Source organism: Spea bombifrons, chromosome 2, assembly GCF_027358695.1.
Source record: "Spea bombifrons isolate aSpeBom1 chromosome 2, aSpeBom1.2.pri, whole genome shotgun sequence".
In the NCBI taxonomy this organism is placed as follows: domain Eukaryota; kingdom Metazoa; phylum Chordata; class Amphibia; order Anura; family Pelobatidae; genus Spea; species Spea bombifrons.
This window is the reverse complement of record NC_071088.1, coordinates 40,365,872-40,386,580: the sequence shown is the minus strand read 5'-3', so window position 1 is coordinate 40,386,580 and position 20,709 is coordinate 40,365,872. Positions and strand designations below refer to the sequence as shown.

The 20,709-nt window shown below is 38.7% G+C and overlaps 1 protein-coding gene across 2 annotated transcripts in view; it reads left to right on the top strand.

Annotated features, from left to right (window-relative positions):
- Positions 1–19,730, top strand: part of LRIG2 (leucine rich repeats and immunoglobulin like domains 2) — a 52,576-nt gene extending 32,846 nt beyond the window's left edge. For both annotated transcript variants that reach the window (XM_053457629.1, XM_053457628.1), the window contains 13 exons: positions 270–413; positions 1,677–1,820; positions 4,195–4,275; positions 5,028–5,099; positions 6,032–6,100; positions 6,354–6,517; positions 6,818–7,138; positions 7,299–7,580; positions 8,741–9,190; positions 10,884–11,033; positions 12,019–12,165; positions 16,427–16,612; positions 18,170–19,730. In XM_053457629.1, the coding sequence (XP_053313604.1) occupies positions 270–413; positions 1,677–1,820; positions 4,195–4,275; positions 5,028–5,099; positions 6,032–6,100; positions 6,354–6,517; positions 6,818–7,138; positions 7,299–7,580; positions 8,741–9,190; positions 10,884–11,033; positions 12,019–12,165; positions 16,427–16,612; positions 18,170–18,393 (2,434 nt within the window). In that variant the 3' untranslated portion in view covers positions 18,394–19,730. The remainder of the gene's footprint in view (positions 1–269; positions 414–1,676; positions 1,821–4,194; positions 4,276–5,027; positions 5,100–6,031; positions 6,101–6,353; positions 6,518–6,817; positions 7,139–7,298; positions 7,581–8,740; positions 9,191–10,883; positions 11,034–12,018; positions 12,166–16,426; positions 16,613–18,169) is intronic.
- Positions 19,731–20,709: the final 979 nt, after the last annotated feature.

Sequence of the window (20,709 nt, the reverse complement as noted above, 5' to 3'; positions counted from 1 at the left end):
TTTTATAGCCCTCAAAGGCCTGGAGTGGTGCACTGCCACATTAGCTGTCTTATTTGTACCTTGTGTTTAGAGATTTTTGTTGCCCTTTGTGACAATGTTCTGTCTTTTTTGATACATTCCTGTGAACATTTGCATGCGTTTTCCCCATTTTCCTGTTCTCAGAATATATATATATATATATATATATATATATATATATATATATATATATATATATTATTATTATTATTATATTATATTTCTTAGTCTCCCCCCTTTCTTTTCTGCAGGGAGTTGGAGCATAATAATGTCACTGACATTAACAAAGGTTGGCTGTATGGCTTGCGGTCCCTGCAGCAGCTCTATATGAGCCAGAATGTCGTTCACAGGATCAGTCCAGATGCGTGGGAGTTCTGCCAGAAACTCTTGGATCTGTAAGTGTTCAAGTACATTCCACTTGGTATATGTGTGGGACACTCTGGGTTATGCAAGACTCCTGCTCTGAATATCTCTCTTGCATCTGGGTACCATTCCATTCTTGTTATGGAGTGAGAGAAAACAATGGTTAAGGTGTTCCATGAGGAAGTTATTACTAAGCCAAGGTTTCACATTGATTTTTCCATCATTTTTTTTCTGGTCTCCTTCAGGACCACCCTACTGATTTTCTGTGCATGTCGTTATTAGCTATGGTACATAACATCAGTCTGACTTGATAATGATACACAATGTACAAATTGTCATATTTATTGAAAACGGGCCTAAGATAAATCTGATTTAGCCTTCCCTAGTACAGTGCTCAAGCTGGGCTTCCCTCATATAGTGCAGATTTCCTAAGTCTTTCTAGTTTATAATGTCCACATCGTATCCTCCAAATACTGGAAAGTTGTTGATGAGACCAGGGACTGGGCAAAAATCTATCTCCCTGAAATAGTGGATGCCAAAACCATGTTTTGCATTAAATGGATCCCCCATCCTTCCGCTTATAAAATCAGTCTCTAGTTCACGAAGCATTAGCCATCAATATATACTGTTATAACTTGCAATGAATGTATTTGCTGCAAACGCAGACATCATAATAAATACTTTAGATTATATCTCAAATAAGAGTATATTATAGTAAATATTTCAGTGCATCTAAAAGTTATACAGTGTCTTTTTCTTCCCTTTTAATGAGATTTCACAATTACAATGTCTACATTTTTTGTATGTGTTTTTGCACCGAATGCACTGGTCTTGGGTCCCATCTGCTTATCATAGCGCTTTTGTGGTAAATAAAATGTCTGTCTTCATCACATTGGGGGACCTTCTGACTTTTTAATATTTATAATGTAAGGGCCTTCATCAGCCTTACTATAAATGATCACCTCAGTATTGTGTTTAATTAGCAATGTAACCAAAATATCACCATTGACTACAATGGTGACTGCAAGTCTGGAAATACATTTTTGGAATGTAAATCAAAACCCTGCTTTCTACTTTGCTAAACTATATACAACTGTACTTAAAATTCAAATATTTTTCATGCCCTGTTCATCTTCTGTCTGGCCCTTCCTGATGAATCTAAACCATTTAGAAAGAAGGAGCTTAAAACTATCCTGCAGGTAGAAAAAGTAACATTCATGTGTATGTTCTCAACTTCAGATTTTTTCATTGAAGGTAATCAAAAGTCTTTTTCTCCCCCCGCTTGCTTCCCTCAGAGATTTATCCTATAACCAGCTGAGTCGTTTGGACGACTTTGCATTTGCTGGACTGAGCTCATTGGAAAAATTGAGCCTGGGGGACAACCAAATAAATCATATTGCCGAAGGTGTTTTTAAAGGACTTGCAAATCTTGTGACTTTGTAAGTATTGCTTGTGCTTACAGTAATGTAATGTTAAGTTGAAAGAGCACTTTTTTCACGCTCCTTGCAAAAGTATTCACCCCCTTGGCATTTTGGTGCATTACAACCTGGAATTAAAATTTGATTTTTATTTGGCTTTCATGTAATGAACATAAAGAAATAGTAAAAATTGGTGACATGAAATGAAGAAAGTAACTTTTGAAAACAAATTCTAAAAAATAAAAAAAGGAAAAGTGGTGCATGTATATGTATTCACCGCCTTTGCAATGAAGCTCCCAAATAAGATCTGGAGCAATCCATCACCTTCAGAAGTCACATGATCTCAGTGTGTGTAATACTGTATAATATATAGCTAGATAGATATAGGTGTATTGATGTAGATGTATATCTATATCTGTTCTGAAAGACCTCAGAGTCTGCAACAACTCTGAACAAGGGGCACTATGGAGACCAAAGAGCTCTCCAAATAGGGGCAAAATTGTGAAGAACTACAGAAAAAAAAAAACCATCCCATTTCTTAATTAAATCCATTGTTAAGGACTGGAAAGAATATGGCATCGCAACAAATCTGCCAAGAGAGGGCCACCCACCAAAACTCACGGACCAGGCAAGGAGGGCTTTAATCAGAGAGAGAACAAGGAGACCAAAGTTAACCCTGAAGGAACTGCAAAGCTCCACAGCGGAGATTGAAGGACCTCTTTAAGCTGTACACTCTACAGAGTTGGGCTTTGTGGGAGAGGGGCCAGAAAAAGTCATTGCTTAAAGGAAAAAAATACTATTTGGCATGTGGGAGACTCCCCAAACACATGGAAGTAGGTACTCTGGTCAGAAGATACAAAAATTTAGCTTTTTGGCCATCAAGGAAAACGCTATGTGTGGCGCAACCCCAACACCTTTTTATCACCCCGAGAACACCATCCCTACAGTGAAGCTTGGTGGTGGCAGTATCATGCTGTGGGGATGTTTTTCATTGGCAGGGATTGGAAAGCTGGTCAGCATTGAAGGAATTATGGTGCTAAATTCTTGAGGGAAACGGCTTTCAGTCTTCCAGAGATTTAAAACTGGGATTGAGGTTCACCTGGCAGCAGGACGATGACCCTAAGCATATTGCTAAAGCAACATTCAAGTGGTTTAAGGGGAAACGTTTAAATGTCTTGAAATGACCTAGTCACAGCCCAGACATCAAACCAATTGAGAATCTGTGGCATGACTAAAGATTGCTGTACACCAGCAGAATCCATCCAACTTGTAGGAGCTTGAGCATTTTTGCCTTGAAGAATGGGCAAAAACCCAGTGGTTAGATGTACCAAGCTTAAAGAGACACGACCCAAGAGACTTGGTTGTTTGCTGCAAAAGGTGGCTCTGCAAAGTATTGAAATTGGAGGGTAACTAGTTATGCATGCCCCAGTTCTCCTTTTTCTTAATTTCACAATAAAACAATGTTTTTCATCTTTAAAGTGGTGTGTAAATCAAATGATACAACCCCCAACAAATGCATTTTAATTCCAGGTTGTAATACAATAAAATAGGAAACATGCAAAGGGGGTGAATACTTTTGCAAGGCACTGTATAATTGAACTTGTTACAAACCACCATGCAAATATATGCATAGCTGCAAACAGCCCAAATTTACTAGTTCAGTCCTAGCAGAGGTTTATAAGAACAACCTTGTTTTTGGCTCTCTTCAAATTAGTGGCTTATTTTATTAGCAATTAAATACATTTTAAGTATAACCCCAGCAGTGAGAAAGTAATTGCGTAATAGGGGTAACTGTTAGCACCCTAGCAGAATGCACCTGCTTACTCAATAGGTGGTGATGTTTGTGAGCAGATTAATAATTTATAAACTCTAAACGTAACATTTTCCAAAAAGGAATATGTGGCTCTCAAATTCTTTGTTCCTTAATGATATTTAAAAGCGAAATATGTTGTTTTTTTCTTTTTTTGGTGCATTTACTAAACCAGTATGTAACAGCTGCTTAATAGGCTGTCCTATGGCGCATGCTACTGTGAGTCCACCAAGTTTTTTTTTTTGTTTTTTTTTTGTTTTTTTTTTATGACAATTTTAGAATATTTGTTTTTATCAGTACCATTTTGAGAACCATTTTGTTTCAACCATTATCAAGCCACTGCAACAGTATGTTTTTGATAGGCGATAAGGTTATTTAGAACTTTTCAATTGTATGTCTCAGGGAGACCTGAGGCTTACCACAGAGCTCAATATAAATAGATAACATTGTGTTCTAATAAGCATATGCAGAATCATTTGTTTGTGGTCCTCAAGGCCTGGGCGTTTGACAAGCTTTGTGTGTGTTCAGCCGTGATATGTTTTTGGCTGATAACCATCAGTTCACTCAGTCAATATATTTACACAGAGACCTTCAGAACAATGAAATATCATGGGCTATTGAAGATTCAAATGAGGTGTTTGCTGGACTCCTAAGACTACATACACTGTAAGTTTAACTTTTTTTTAAAAAAAACTGATTTTGCAGGTTAAGACCTTTTTGTGTTATCGTTGGGTTTATCATTCTCATTTGACTTGAAATATGAAAATTGGCACATAGTTTGAGAGGACAAGAGCCGAGCATACAATGGTCCTCATGGATCTACATTACAGGCTTTGTGGCTGGTGAAATACTACCACCACATTTAGAAAAGTGCTGCTAACCTTTTTGCATTGGTTTGGCAGCCAAACCTGTTGGCAGGCTTGTTTAAGCATGTAAATGTTCCATCTTGGGAGTGTCTCATAGATAACACAGCATACAGATAAAGGTTAGTGTATGACTGCTTTCAAGTGACTATCCTGGCTTAAATAGGAGATGACCCTTCTAAATAGGGCATCTTAAAACAAAGTAAATCATACAAGACAGCAGCGCTGTCCAGCAACATTCGTGTGTATTGATCTCATCATCCTAAGTATCAAAATGAAATGGATTCCCCAAAAGTCATTTTAATTAAGAAGTCTGTAGCAGGTAACTCACATTTTTATTGTAACAAAACTTACCCCGTTAGAAATGAAATGTAGCAAATACATTGTAATACTAGCCATTAGCACTTTTAAATGGTCATAAGTAACTTTTTTTTTTTTTTTTTTTTTTTTTTGCCTGAGGGAAAGGTTGAAGACAGTTGCTTTAAGTTTTTCCATTTTGTGGCAAGATAATCTGCTGGTGTCTGTTTAGCTAAACTATTTATGCCTTCCGTTCAGCATTTTGCAGGGGAACAAGATTAAATCCATCACAAAGAAAGCTTTTACCGGCCTGGATTTACTTCAGCATCTGTAAGTATTGTCCAGAACCTTTCGTTTCAGCTGTGGATAATTTATCTAGGCTATTGCTTACATAGCAGGAGTTTGCTATAATTCTCTGCCCTCTAAGTTCGAGTGACCAAAGCATGAAACTAAAGTGTGTGACAATTAGTATATGCCAACTATCTTTATAGTTTCTGCACATGTTGCGTTATTTTAAAAGCTTTGATTAGTCTTTTTAATACACGTCATTTCACAGGTCTGTACATTTCATAAACCTGTGTGGAGCACCAACAATATATCTATGCATTCACCATCATATTAAAAGTGGAGATCTTTCTCATTAAGTTACCTTTTGATAAGGCACTCCTTATTGGTGGAAGGGGATTGTCTTTGGCAGTATTGGCAAGGATGGGTTGAAGATATAGCTAGATAACGCTAGGACAGAAAACCTTATTGCCTTTTCTAACTTGTGTAAGCAAACAAAAACAGATGTATCCAAAATAATGACACTGCATGATATACAAAACGCAAGGTATACACATGTGTAGGAAACTCATTACGATCCTTGGCACCATTATTTAAAGAAAAAAAAAAGTAAAAGTATTGCATATTAGTACATTTGTGTACTGCTTTGTTTTTCTGGTGTGTACATGTACCTACCTCTGCAGTAGCTGTTTCTATGTTACGTTAGATTTTATTTGTGGAGCACCAGCAGATTCCATAGAGCTATTATAAAAAAGGAGCAAGTGAAAATGAACATGCATTAAGACATATTTGTACAGAAGGAAACTAATGACAATCTCATCAGTGACCAAAACCAATAATGATTCTTATATGAATGGGATTTGGATACTGTGACGCACATATGCTTTGATAAATGGCTTTTTCCCTGCACTAGAATTCAAAATGCATGTGTGTTATTTTTTAAAATGTTTTTATTAACATCATCTTTTCTCATTCAGAGACCTTAACAACAATGGTATCATGTCTGTGCAAGAAGATGCCTTTTCTCACATGAAACTCCAAGAGATGTAGGTGTTTCTTGTCTGTTCAATCACATTTATATATATTGTATGTGAGTGCAGTTTTTTGCACAAACGGCATGTAAACTCGCAGAGGGGGGGTACTTAATTTGAACATAAATGTAAGCACACATATAGACATTGCAAAAGAGTTAAACTCAGGGTTTTAACTGCTGGCTAAAAATGAGTGCGCGCATATAGTCTTGCACTTTTATGTGTTTATTGATACTGCCTTGTAACATACGGTTCAATTTTCTTACAGAGTCTTAAACACCAGCCACTTGCTGTGTGACTGTCAGTTAAAGTGGTTACCCCAGTGGCTTACTAACAGTGGTTTTCAGCAATCTGTTAATGTGAGCTGTGCGCACCCCGATTGGCTGGCTAGGCGTCCTCTATTTAGCGTGAATCCTGAAGATTTTATCTGTGGTTTGTATTTATCTTGTTTTGGTACTTGTTTTGGAGGCGAGGGTAATTTCATTCCACCCTTGTTTAAATTCAAAAGGGTTTATTCACAAAAGTAACTTAAAATATGTGCTTTCTCCATGCTATCACTATGCACTGTAAAGGTCAAATGAGCTTCTACAAGAATAGCTTGGTTAGCCGTTTTAAATTAGAGGGATTTCTTGCGTCTGTGAAAATTACACAGACATGTTGCATTTGCTTTTTGGTTTTAATCATGTTTCCCTGTTGCCAATATTTAATCTTGTTTGTTTTGTTTTTATTTAGATAATTTCCCCAAACCCCAGATTAAGGTGCACCCTGAAACCACAGTTGCATTGAGGGGAATGAATGTCACTCTGACCTGCTCTGCTGGAAGTAGCAGTGACACCCCCATGTTCACAGCTTGGAGGAAAAACAGTGAAATCCTGTATGATGCAGAGGTGGAGAACTTTGCAAGGTACCAGAAGCATGGAGCCGAAGTCATAGAGTACACCACTGTCTTGCATTTGTTCAATGTCAACTTTACTGATGATGGGAAATACCAGTGCGTCATCACCAACCACTTTGGGTCCAATTATTCCAGCAAAGCAAAACTCACAGTAAATGGTAATTATTTTTTATTTTTTTTGTTTCATTAAATTTGATCCAACGTATTTCAGATAATGACTGGCAGACCAAAGTATGTTTAAGACTTTGAAAACAATCCAGATCAAGTTTAATATAGGATTAAGACCGATTGTCAACTTTTCTCTTTCAATTCTCATAGAAATGCCCACATTTATAAAAACCCCTATGGACCTGACAATCCGCACCGGTGCTATGGCCCGTTTGGAATGTGCAGCAGAAGGCCATCCACTTCCACAAATTGCGTGGCAGAAAGACGGAGGGACAGATTTTCCTGCTGCCCGAGAACGGCGTATGCATGTAATGCCAGAAGACGAGGTCTTGTTTATAGTGAATGTTAAAATTGAAGACATGGGATTATACAGCTGCACTGCACAGAATGCAGCAGGCAGCATATCTACCAATGTTACATTGACTGTATTAGGTAAGAAATTTTTTATTTTCAGATGTGATAGTCAACAAAAGAATATGTACGTTAAAGAGGAGCTTTGCACCTTCAGATTTTACATAAACCAGTCAACAAGCAGTAATTTAACAATACAGTAGAGACAGGTTATTGGGGAGGAGTTATGAGCATCCTGATAAAAGGAAGATATCCTTTCTTGCAGTATACACATAACATAAATTTCAAAAACAAATGCCCACCCGCTACTTGCAGGAAACGTACTTGTCTGAACATATCTACTGTTGCCTGTGGCCCATGCATTTGCCATCAACTAGCATTACTGTTATTAAAGTACAAAGTAGGGGACTGCACTGGGAGGCGGGTCCCACCAAAAAACTTGCGGGCGGTCAGGCACTGTACCTGCGGGTCCCAGTAATCCCGGGCAGTGCCGCGCGGCTGCCTTCTTGCTGCTCCCTTACAGCGTCTCCTAGCTTGCTCCGCCCAGGAACAAAACGGAGCCACGTGATGTGATGTCACTTCCTGTGACTCCGCCTTGTTCCTGGGCGGAGCAAGAGAAGAGACGCCGTAAGGGAACAACTCGAGGGCAGCCGCGCGGGACTGCGCGGGAAATCAGGTAAGGAGGCGGGCATGATTGGCCACAAATGTGGCGGGAGCGGGCGGGATTGGCCACAACTGTGGCGGGAGCGGGCGGGATCGGAACACCCACATTGCGGGAGCGGGATTAAAAAACGCAGGAGCGGGCGGGAGCGGGATTAATAAAGGGCTCTAGTACAAAGTATGTTTTTAAACTGACCGTATTTGGATGCAGATGTATTTCTTAGTAAGTGGCTTGCATATCCTTGAGTGTCAGAGTATGGATTTGTTACCCTGGCAATAGATGGTTATGTGCAGGGTATAGCACTACAAGTGGAACAACAACTATTATAGTTAGGTTATATACAGTTTATAAGTTCTTTTGAAATGAAGGCCCATATTCCATACCAAGAGAGCTTCAGTCGTATTTGTATGAAACTATGCCACTTGCACCTTTTAACAGATGAAAAAATATATTTTAATGCAAAATAACTGAATAAATGTGCGGCCATTTTAAAGTGAATTAGTGTCTCCCCAGGTAGTGATTGTGTTCATGAGCTGTCTGGGATAACTTTACTGTGGTTTTGTTTTTTCTTTTCTTTCAGAAACTCCTTCTTTCATAAGACCGTTGGAGGACAGAACTGTGGCTCGTGGAGAAACTGCTGTATTGCAGTGTATAGCAGGTGGAAGCCCAGCTCCACGTCTTAACTGGACCAAAGATGATGGCCCACTAGTGGTCACTGAGAGACACTTCTTTGCTGCAGCCAATCAGCTGTTAATCATTGTTGAAGCTGGGCCAGAGGATGCTGGGAAATACACGTGCAGCATGTCTAATACACTTGGCACCGAGAGGGGTCATATTAACTTATTTGTACTTTCTTCCCCAAACTGTGATTCCTCTCAAAATGTCATGGGCTTTGAAGAGGATGGCTGGACCACCGTTGGCATAGTGATCATTGTTGTGGTGTGCTGTGTTGTGGGCACCTCCCTGGTCTGGGTTATTGTCATATACCATATGAGAAGAAAAAGTGAGGATTACAGCATAACCAACACAGGTGAGTGCCACTTCAAAAACATTTTGTTTACTCCTGAATATCTTCTTTACTTGGACCACATTGTTTTCAAGTCTGCTTTCCACATAGAATAAGTAGCAGAAATGTGAGACGACGTTGTGCTATTCTCCAATACATGTAGAAACTGACTTAAGGGATCATCTTTACTAAAGAGACTGAAACGCATACCTTATAATGTAGGACATTCTGCATAAATCATTGATAAATGCTCATTTCACCATAATTAAGGAATGCAGAAAGGTGTTGCACTCAGCCTTATAAAAACATACAATTTTGTAACCCCTTAAAGACTATTGAGGTGCTAGAGAGGTCACGGAAAAAGCAGTTCAGGGCCAATACCACACTTATTACTGCCTGGCACTATCATGGGGTTAAATGAGCTTAGAAAGTGGTCAAAGTAACACCAAAAAAAAATCTCTATGGCGTCATGTATGTTATCGCTCTAGAGTGCTTTCAAATATGGCAGCACCCAACTGCCTGGAACAAGCTTAGGAAGCAGTAAAGAATCACTTCCTTCACTCAGCTGGTGTTACTAAAATGCCTTGGTATCCATGCATTCAGGAACATCAAAATAACAAAAACCCATGGAATTGCGTGATCACTCTACATAGCAATCTCAAGTGCCACATTAAAAAGGCAGTGCTGTCCTCCGGACAAGAGTTTTGGAAGAAATCAATGATCACTTCTATTGCTTTGGGGTTTTGCTGCATCAGGAATATCCAATAATGTTCATTAGCAAAGAAGGAAGCGCTTTGTTTAGTGTAATTTATTTTTAATTCATTAACTGAATTATTAAATGTTTAAATGAAATATTAAGTAATTTTCTGTGCAATTAAATTACTACCACAAATCTGACAAAAGCTGGTGGCAGTATTTGTGCATGGAAAGTGTTAAAATACCATGGGGTGTCCAGTTTTCAAACATATATATTTTGACAGTGGTTAATTAAATTGCCTGTTTTCCCAAATTAGGACATGTGCTCAGGAGGACTAGATTTATTTATTTTAAAAAAAAATGGTTTGAAATAGCAATGCGCTACTTGTACTTATTGCCCTAGAAATTGACATAGAAACATGTGATATTTCTAAACTCAGAACAAATATAATAATCTACTTTGAAGTTTTTTTTCATTAGCTTTTGTAGATGAGTAAAATATTTTTTTTTTTTAAATAAGGTATTTTTGTTTTCAATTTTTAACCATATATTTTTTTTAGTACATTAGATGATATAATCAAAATAAAAAGCGCTTCTTGTCCTTGGAAAAAAATATTTGAGTGGGTACTGTAAATGAGAAAGAAGAAGATGGCAGCTAAAGACAAACACCACAAAAAACAGCCATGGTGCACAAAAATGTAAAAAAAACAAAAAAAAAACGGTCCGATTCTTAAGTGGTTAAAAAAAAAAAAACAAACATCATGTTATTTTAAAACATATGTATGTGTATCAGTGAACCTTTTGTTTCTGCATCATAAATGGTCCTAAAAGTTAAGAGTCTGAACTTTTATATCTTTTGGTTTCCCCTTATAGTTGTTTTTGTCATAAATGCCATTCTGGCATACTAAGCAGTTGCGTATATTTCAGAGTGCACCTCATCGAAATTATTGGCTCTATAAATGTAACTTGTCGTTTTTTTTTTTTTTTTTTTTTTTTTTTTTTTTTTTTGTGCTTTCTGCAGAAGACATGAATTTGCCGGCAGACATTTCAAGCTACTTGTCTTCTCAGGGAACGCTTTCCGAGCCACCAGACGGTTATAGTAACTCCGAGGCTGGCAGCCACCAGCAGCTTATGCCTCCAGCAAGTGGCTGTACACACAAAGGAACAGATGGTGCGTAATCTTATGATAGTCATAAACCCCAACAAGTTGCCACCTGATATGTTTAATTGGTTAACAGTATGATCTTTTTGACACAATTGACAAAAAAGGCAAAGGTGCCAACTTAGGAGAAAGTTACACTATACCTAGTCTTCCTAAAATTACATAATAAACATTAGTCGGAAAGTATTCGGTTCTGGTTTCATCTCACATTTAGTTGCATCTGTGCCAATCAATCTGAGTATTTATCTGGCCTTATCAACCCAGTCTATCATATCCCAAATTTACACCAACTCCTGTAAGAAGATTTTTTTTTTTTTTTCTCAAGTTTTTGGGGACTTTTCACTGGTCATAGGAAATGCACAGCTCTGGTGTTCAGCTGTTAAACATTTGCCAATGAGAATTTATTTAGAGTGGACTAAGCTGAGTCAGTATAAAATTTGGACAGGGTTGCTTGTTGACTTGGGCTGATGCAAGCTGAATGGTATCTACACTAACAGCTGCTGTGCGCAAGTGGGTGCTATAACACAGGGAGTGAAGTTATTGGCATACCTGGGAAATGAAGCCTTGTTTCCTTTAGGTCTCTGGGTCAGGTGCTCCTTTACCTTTTGTAGGGGAGTGAAGTTAGCCCCACGCCTTATGCCACTTGCAACAATTTGTGTTTCTTTATGTTAATGGAATTTACTGGCTTGCACATTCAGATTCCTCCTCATTCTTTATAGCATCAAACACATCTTCTAACCCCAAACTATCCAGAAGTACCTGTCACTTTCTAGCAACCCCTTAGAACCACAGACCTGTGCAAGTGTATTATTCAACTAATGGCCCCATCTGTGCTTCCTCGTCCTTATTTCTAATAAGCCATCACAAGCTAAAACCTTGTTACTGTTTTGTGTAATTCCCACTGGTTTCATGGAAATGATTACAATTGTATCATTCTCTCTCATGTTTTACTCTTTTACTTTCTCGGTTTTATTGTTATATATATTCCTTTCAGGTTTGTATGTAGATACTGGTAGTGAGGCAGATGCAGATATCCTAAATTCCCAGTACACACCCAATGTACAAGCAAGAATGCCTCAGTTATACAATGGCCGTAGCAGCATCCATCCAGTAGATATGCGGGAAGGTCCTATTGTACCAGGTGAGCAAAAATATTAATTTAGCATATCAGCCCATACATGTTTTACACATCATAACCTAAGTTAACCATATTAAATGTTAAAGTTCACGACGGTACAATTAGAAATAGACTAAACAAGTATGGTTTGCTTGAAAGGGTTGCCTCTTCTCTCAAAAAAAAAAAAGGAACATGGTAGCACGGCTTAGGTTTGCAATGTTGCATCTATACAAACCACAAAACTTTTGGAACAATGTCCTTTGGACAGTCGAGACCAATGTGAAGATGATGTTTTTTTTTTGTTTTTTTTTTTACATAATACACAGTGGCATGATGGTGGGGGCTTGTTTTGTAGCCACAGGACCTGGGAGCCTTGCAGTCATTTGACCATTTACTCTTCTGTATAACAAACTATTCTAGAGTCAAATGTGAGGCCATCTGTCTGACAGCTAAAGCTTGGCCAGAACTGGGTCATGCAACAGGGCAATGATCCCAAGCACAGCAGCAAATCTACAACAGAATGGCTGAAAAAGAAGTGTCAATGTTGAATGACAAAAGTCAAAAGATCAAAAGATAAATGTTGTGGTGAGAGAGCTGTGCATAAACAAATGCCTGCAAACTACAATGACGTAAAAAGTGTCATCGTAAAGAAGAGTGGGCCATCCTCCACAAAAGATGTGAGAGGCTGATAATGCCATATATGATAGCTATCAGATATCAACACCTGATTGCCTCTGACAGGAAGCTTAAAATTGGTGTGGTTGAATCTTACAGCAGGACAGTGATCCAAAACATACATCAAAACCAAAACACAAAAAGGGTTTACTAACAATAAAATCAAGGCCCTACCATGGCCATCCCAGTCCCCTCACTTGAACCCCTTAGAAAAACCATGGTGTGAACTGTGTCAACCTCAAAATTTAAAGGCTCTGAAGAGAGTCTATATGGAGGAACGGTCTCAGATACCTTGCCATGTATTCTCCAACCTCATCAGGCATCATAGGATAGGACTCAGAGCTGTTATCTTGGCAAAAGGAGGTAGCACAAAGTATTTACTAAAAGGATGCCAATAATTGTGACATACAAATATTTTTTTTTTGAGTAAGCCTGTGTTTGCGCTTTTTTGATATTCATGAAAGCAGAGTAGTTTGTGTCTTGTTTGAAGAAAAGGTCAAAGGGTTAAACAATTGCATATTTACCAAGGGTGTCAATATTAGTGGAAGGCATTGCATAAAAAAAGGAAAGGATACCTTCTTTGAATTCTATATTTTTACATACAGTTGTGCTCAAAAGTTTGCATACCCTGACAGAAATTGTGAAATGTTGCCATTGATTTTGAAAATGTCTGATCATATGAAGCAATTTATTATCACATAGTTGTGTGGATGTAGTTAGACTCTACAGTGTGTGTGTGTGTCAGACTTTTCAGCAGAACAAGCTAATCTATCAAATTAATTTCACGTGTCCTGTCAGATATAACTCAATTCCTTTTTAACTCCTTTCACTACTAAGGACTTTTGCATCTTAAACCATTAAGACCGTTTTACCTATTTTCATAATGTGTATGTTTTCTTACACTACATTGTGTAACTACCCCCCAATTAAGATATTTTTAAAACAATAACTAGGATTTTCACAAGTCAAGTTCTCCCATGTAATTTATACCAACCAGAGGGACAGAGCTGCAGACAAAGCCAGTGTTTGCATAATATCAAGTCTCAGGATCAGTCCTGTGTACCAAGACCTGAATAAGACCACCACTCGAAGAGGCGTTAAGATATGAATTAGGGCTGCAACTAACGATTATTTTAATAATCGATTAGTTGGCCGATTATTTTTTCGATTAATCGGATAAAAAACTGTAGAATTTACACTTTCATCTCTTTATTGCAATGGCCTCTCTCTATTCACCTTCTTATTTTACTGACATAATACCGTATTTGCTCGATTATAAGACGACCCTGATTATAAGACGACCCCCCAAAATCTGAATATTAACTTAGGAAAAAAAGAAAAAGCCTGAATATAAGACGACCCCAAAGGAAAAAAGTTTTACCAGTAAATGTTAATTCATGTAAACTATTTTTTTTAATAAAAGCTATGATTGAGAAAAATATTTTATTTGTTTTTATTTCTTGTATTTTCCAACCTGTCCCCCAGTTACGCACATCTGCCCCCAGACTTGCCACTCCAATATGGCACTGTGGCCCATGATATGCCTTTTAACCCTCTATATGCCACTGTGCCCCATGGTATGCCTTTTGACCCCCTATGTGCCACTCTGCCTCCAGAAAAGCCTTATACCCCTATATCCCATTCTGGCATTTAGGGGGTTAAAATGCATATTATGGGGCAGAGTGGCATATAGGGAGGTATAAGGCATTTCAGGAGGCAGAGTGGCATTAAGGGAGTTAAAAGGCATTGTATAGAGCACTCTGCCTCCAGAAATGCCTTATACCCCTATATGCCACTCTGCCATTTAGGGGGTTAAAGGCATATTATGGGGCAGAGTGGCATATAGGGAGGTATAAGGCATTTCAGGAGGCAGAGTGCTCTATTAAATGCCCCCTTAAAGCCACTCCAGAAATGCCCTATGCCCCCATTTAACACACACACACACCCTATACCCCCATTTAACTAACTAACACACACACACACACACACACTCTCTCTCCCCCCCTCTCTCCCCCTCTCTCCCTCTCTCTCACCCCCCTTCCCCCGCACTCCCCCCTCTCTTACCGGTGCTTCCAGCCGGGGCAGCGGGTTGACGTCGCCTTCTGCTGCAGCCGGAAGGAGGTGTGGCTAGCAGCGGGGGTTTGTATGCGTCCGTCGCGTATACTTTCCCCGGCTGTCAGAGATATAGAGCTCTCTGATCTCTGACAGTCGGGGAAGGTCTATGCGACGGACGCAGACAACCCCAGAGCATTTGCTCTGAAAAAAACGTCGTCTTATAATCGAGCAAATACGGTAATAAAAGATACAAGAACCCAAACACTGTTTCTCAAACTAGGTTTTAATGCAAAGTTATTAGTAAATATTAATTCATATGTTAACTATTTTTCATATTTAATAAAAACTATGAGAAGAAAGCCTTGTTTACATTTTTTTTATTTACCAAACTGCCCCCGGTTATGCACATCTGACCCCCAGCTTGCCTTTCTGCCCCATATATGCCTTATACCTCTTATATGCCAGATTCCACTGTGCCCCCTGATATGCCACTGTGCCCCTGATATGCCTTATACCTCTTATATGCCAGATTCCACTGTGCCCCTTGATATGCCACTGTGCCCCTTGATATGCCTTATACTCCTTATATGCCAGTGATATGCAACTGAGCCCCCTGATATACCTTTTACCCCCAGATATGGCTCTGGCTCCTCCCCCTCCCATACACCACTCTGCCTCCTCCCCCCTCCCATACTCCACTCTGCCTCCTCCCCCCTCCCATACTCCTCTCTGCCTCCTGTCAGCAACGGAGGTTCACAAGACACCAGGGAGCCGGGTAGAGAGGCAGAGTGGCGTATGGGAGGGGGAGGAGCCAGAGTGGTGTGTGGGGGGATGGCTCCCATACACCCCTCTGACTCCTCCCCCTCCCCTACACCGCTCTGCCTCTCTACCCGGCTCCGTTACTGACAGGCACTTTCACTGCAGCTTCATAGAAGCCTCAGCATAAGTGAAGGTGAGTAACGGAGGCTGTCTGTGCGATGATTCTCTGTCAGCCGGTGGGGGTCTGCACGATACGCACAGCCAGCCTCCGTTACTGCCCTTCACTTACGCTGAGGCTTCTATGAAGCTGCAGTGAAAGTGCCTGTCAGTAACGGAGTCGGGAGAGAGGCAGAGTGATGTATGGGAGGGGGGAGGAGTCAGAGGGGTGTATGGGAGGGGGGAGAGAGACGGAAGTGAGAGACCGGCCGACAGTGAGGGTAATCCAGGTCCCCTGCAGCGTTGCGGGGGATCTGCATTCTAGTATTATAATCCGATCTCTGTTTGAGGTCGGATTATATAAGGAGAGGAGTTTTTCAGAGCATTTGCTCTGAAAAAAAACTTTTTATAATCGATTTGATTTATCGATAATGAAAATCGTTGACAACGATTTTCATTATCGATTTTATCGATTAGTTGTTTCAGCCCTAATATGAATTGAAAGTTATTTCTTCTCGTAAACAATATTCCACTGCAATGGAATAGAACAAAAAGTTGTACTGTCTATCATCAAGCCATTTTGATGCCTTTTTTAAGCGGTTCTTTGGCCCTAATGAGTTTGTGAACCTTAAATTTGCAGGTGCAGGGCAGGTGGTGATTTGCTCTGATTGTTATGATAATGCCAACATTTACTCAAGGACTCGGGAGTATTGCCCTTATACATATATAACCGAGGAGGATCCCGCGGACCAAGCGTTGTCTAACTTTGTATCACAAATACCAAAGGATGCATTCTCACCTCACTCCCAGCATGAGAATAGCAGCGGTAAGTGTTTCCTTTTAACCTTGATTTCTAAAAGCCTTACAAGGTCCGAGCATCCTTGTACTTGTTCTTTTTAAAATCATATCATTAATCTTTCAGAGAAACCATTGTGCCCTTCTTTCACAGTACTCAGACCGATGTGTACACTTATAAAGGACTTCTGCTAGTAGTGCAGCATGCAAAGGAAAACATATTTATTGCACTACTAATAAACACTGTATACATTAATCTTAAATGATGTCACTGTCATCCAGTAAGTCCATTTGGGATTTATAGTTTTCATTATTCTACAAAAAGTACAGTTTCATGCTATATGAGACTATTTGTGTCATGCAAATATACTACCTTCTTTCTAAGTTTTATCAAGTTAACAGGTTCTCGGATCAAAAGGGTTAAGTATAGTCCACATCTCAGTCTGCATACATTCGTAAATTCCTAAGTGAAAACAGTGCAGTCCAAGCATAAGGTGAAGTTTTATATTTAAATTTGTCATGCAGAGCCTGTGTTGGACTAACGCAGGAGTTTGGCTTTGGAAGAGTAAACATAGCCAGATGTGTAAACAGGGAAAAGAAAAAATGTCGGTGCGCTAAGCTAGTCTCAGGCTCAAATAATACAAATGTATAATATGAGGCCTACCAAACAGTGTGAGCATGCTGCAAATACAGTGTGTTGGCTGTACAATGTATACAAAAAAACTAAATACTGTCTGCGCTTCTCACCCTAATAAAGTTGGCAACAAATATATAAACATAATATAAATGAGAGGTGTGTTACAGCCTACAGCTCCTCTCTTAAGCCACACAGAGTGACCCACACCTTCTACATACCAGAGCTTTGCCATAGATTCATTCAGGTTCAGCCTAAGTGACCGTTATTGGTACTCCTCTATAATATGGAATTTAGGGTGATTGCCTTCTATGCTGGATATGTAAACTCAACAAGGACATTGAGGTTCCAGCAGATGACCTATATGAGTTTTTCCTCTTTATTTTTGCAAACTGTGTCGTATACTGTGTCTAAATTGTTATCACCCCTGTGAAATTCATCAGATTAAATTATATATTAATCCGGTTTCCGTCTCTGTGCTCTAACTATACTATAATGTTCTATACATGTTTAGCAATTAATATATTTCCCATGATTTATCAATGACAACAGTAAGTGACGCTCAAGTTTCTCACCATTTGTGCCATATGGAGCCCTAAGTATCAATTGAAAATGGTATCTGGCTTTTAAACTAAAATCAAAGCCCATGTTCCCTCATATAGGGCGCATATTAAAGATCAATTAATATTTTTTGTCAGACAGGATCAAGAGTGTCCCTTAATGAAGCCCTTGGTGCAATGTTATAAGTAAACTGAATCAAATTGATGTCCATTGTTTTCCATTATTTTATTAGCAAAGCTCTGTTAAAGAGTAAAGTAAAGACATTAGTTTTATTCTGCACATTTTGCTGAAGACCATTGCTTTTACAGTGTTCCCATTTGCCATAGTATATTTTGTATTTTGTTGCAAAAGCCTTGAGAATATTTATTTTTTTTCTTCAATCTTTGTCCACAGATGCTTTTCTATGTCAGTCTTGGACTTTAAAGAAAGATGTTCCACACTCGCATTTCTGTCACCAGTCTATACCAATTCATGAGAAAACAGTGCTTCAAAGTGAAGGACCACCTACAAACAAAACTGGAGAACATTCTTTACCTAGGCCCTGTCCAAGACCATGTGACCTGGACTGTGACTTGACCAGGACTCCAAATATTGGTAATTACAAAGAAGCAACCTAAGGGCACTAAGTATGCAAGCAGGTTCATTTCATTTGTATTGACTACCTCAGAATTAATCCTGTGGCCAAATATTGCTCCAGTATGTTTGTTTACAAACACATGTCGAGTGGAACAAGGAAGTTTATCGCATTAATATGCTGAAGAGACCATTCGCGGCTTGGACCGACCGCATTTTAAGCACTTGTTGCTTTATTGGACTTTTGCATCAGCAAACTATGGAATGGACCAAGTTAATGTGAGAGATGTTGAGTTTGTGCTTAAAAAAGCATAACTAATTGAACATATCTCCTTTTTATAGGTTTTAGGCAATATCCATCCACTCATCTGATGACATAACCATATATAGGGTTTGCAAACAGCCAGTAAACAGATGTATATGAATGCAGGTCGCATTTGAGATAACTCCTACTAATTTTAAAGTGTTTACCCTCTGAATGTCAGAAATATGTCATGAACTCCTCCAAGCACTCGAATATTTACCTCTAACGTAATGGCTATGGTACTTCAGAGGCACAAATGCATAATAAATAATAGTCAGGAATGAATGCATTCTGAGGTAACACTATTCAGAGCCACAATGAAAAGATTTTTACAAGAAGTTAAATAACATTTTAAAGGATGTACATAAATCATTGGAGAGCAGTACATCCATAGAAATCAAATGGCAAAACTTAGTTGATCTATTATGGCAGTAATCCTTTTTTTCTTATTTATAAACACTATCATTTTTTCTTTACACATAATTAATTTTCTCCATGTTCTTGTTGAATTTGTGAATATCAAGGGGTTATCAGAAGTAGTGAATTATTCTCATTCAGCTTTCGAAGGAAAACTAACATGGTCAGTTTTGTCAGCTTGTATGAAATTGTGTTTAAACTATTTTAAAATAGAAAAAATATTTTGTTACAGTACTAGCTTTCAATTGCATATGTTGTCAAGAACCTAGTGAAAGCTACTTTTCTTTGCACTTCCTGAATTTCTTGCACTTCTGTTCTCATTTCTGGTTTTCTCCAGTGAAGGCAAATTACATTGTCCATGTTTGTTTAGTTTTTTTTAATTATCTGTGAATATTACAATGCTATTTCTAACGACCTTTAACGATATGCTTTAAACATCAGAAGAATCACCGGCCTCACAATGTTTGCATATTTCATATTACATGGACAATTGTGGACATTCATGAAAAGCTGATTCTGTTACTGTGACTTTTTTTTTTTTTGCATACTGTGATGTCGCTCACAGATATAGCTAGCTGCTGGTGTGTGATGTAGTACTATGCATTAATTACAAAATTCATAATTTAGCTTTTTTTGAAGAGAAAATTTTTGCAACTGTGCACAAAGAACTGGCACACAGACTCTACGAGATCAATATTATAGAAAATAAGACCGCAGACTAAAAATCATACGCTAAGCAGATCAATATCAAATCATGCATAGAGTAGTTACTGTTTATCATTTGAGATTTTCTCTAAATAATGATGGCCTGGTCTGATGAGTCACACCTTCTTTTACATCTTGTGGATGGCTGGGTGCATGTGCGTCGCTTACCTGGAGAACACACAGTACCAAGATGCATCCTGAAGGCCCCATCTCGCAGCTTACAGGAGTTAAAGGATCTGCTGCTACTGTCTTGATGCCAGATACCACAGCACTCCTTCAGAGGTCTAGTTGGAGTCCATGCCTCTACAGGTCAGGACTGTTTTGGCCCCAAGGGGGATCTACACAATATTAGGCAGCTGGTCATAATATTATGGCTGGTCGGTGTATCTTTTATTTAAGACAAATTCAAGTTTATGTCCTTCTAGCCCATGTGTACAAGAGGACATTAAGCTTAGACACCAAAGATTTTTCAAGAGACGATCCCAATTCTGGTCTTCAAAGAGCTTCTATATCTAAAACTAAAGTCTAAACTTTTATAAGATAAGGTTGCACATTATGGCAACTGTTTCATTATAGTTGTTATGGAGACCAAGAGTTGTAGTCCTAAATGGTTATCAAAATTCTACAGAATCCTCTCCAATGATATGAAATAAATATGACCATCATAACCCTTAATGTCACGTGGGATCTCTTAAGCACTTATCTGTGCTTTACATTATGTGGTGGGTATACAATTTTTTGTTCAACCTAGACAAAACTTTTATTTGCTTAGCATACTAAAGCATGTTCTTTTATTTCCTATGAAAGTTTAATTGCAATAAAACCAGATAGACTTTCAAGAAGTTTTTTTTGGTTTCCACGAAAACAACCAGTACCAGCTTTTGACTCACATTAATTGTTCCTGGCAAAGAAATATGAATGAGGGCAAATTTTT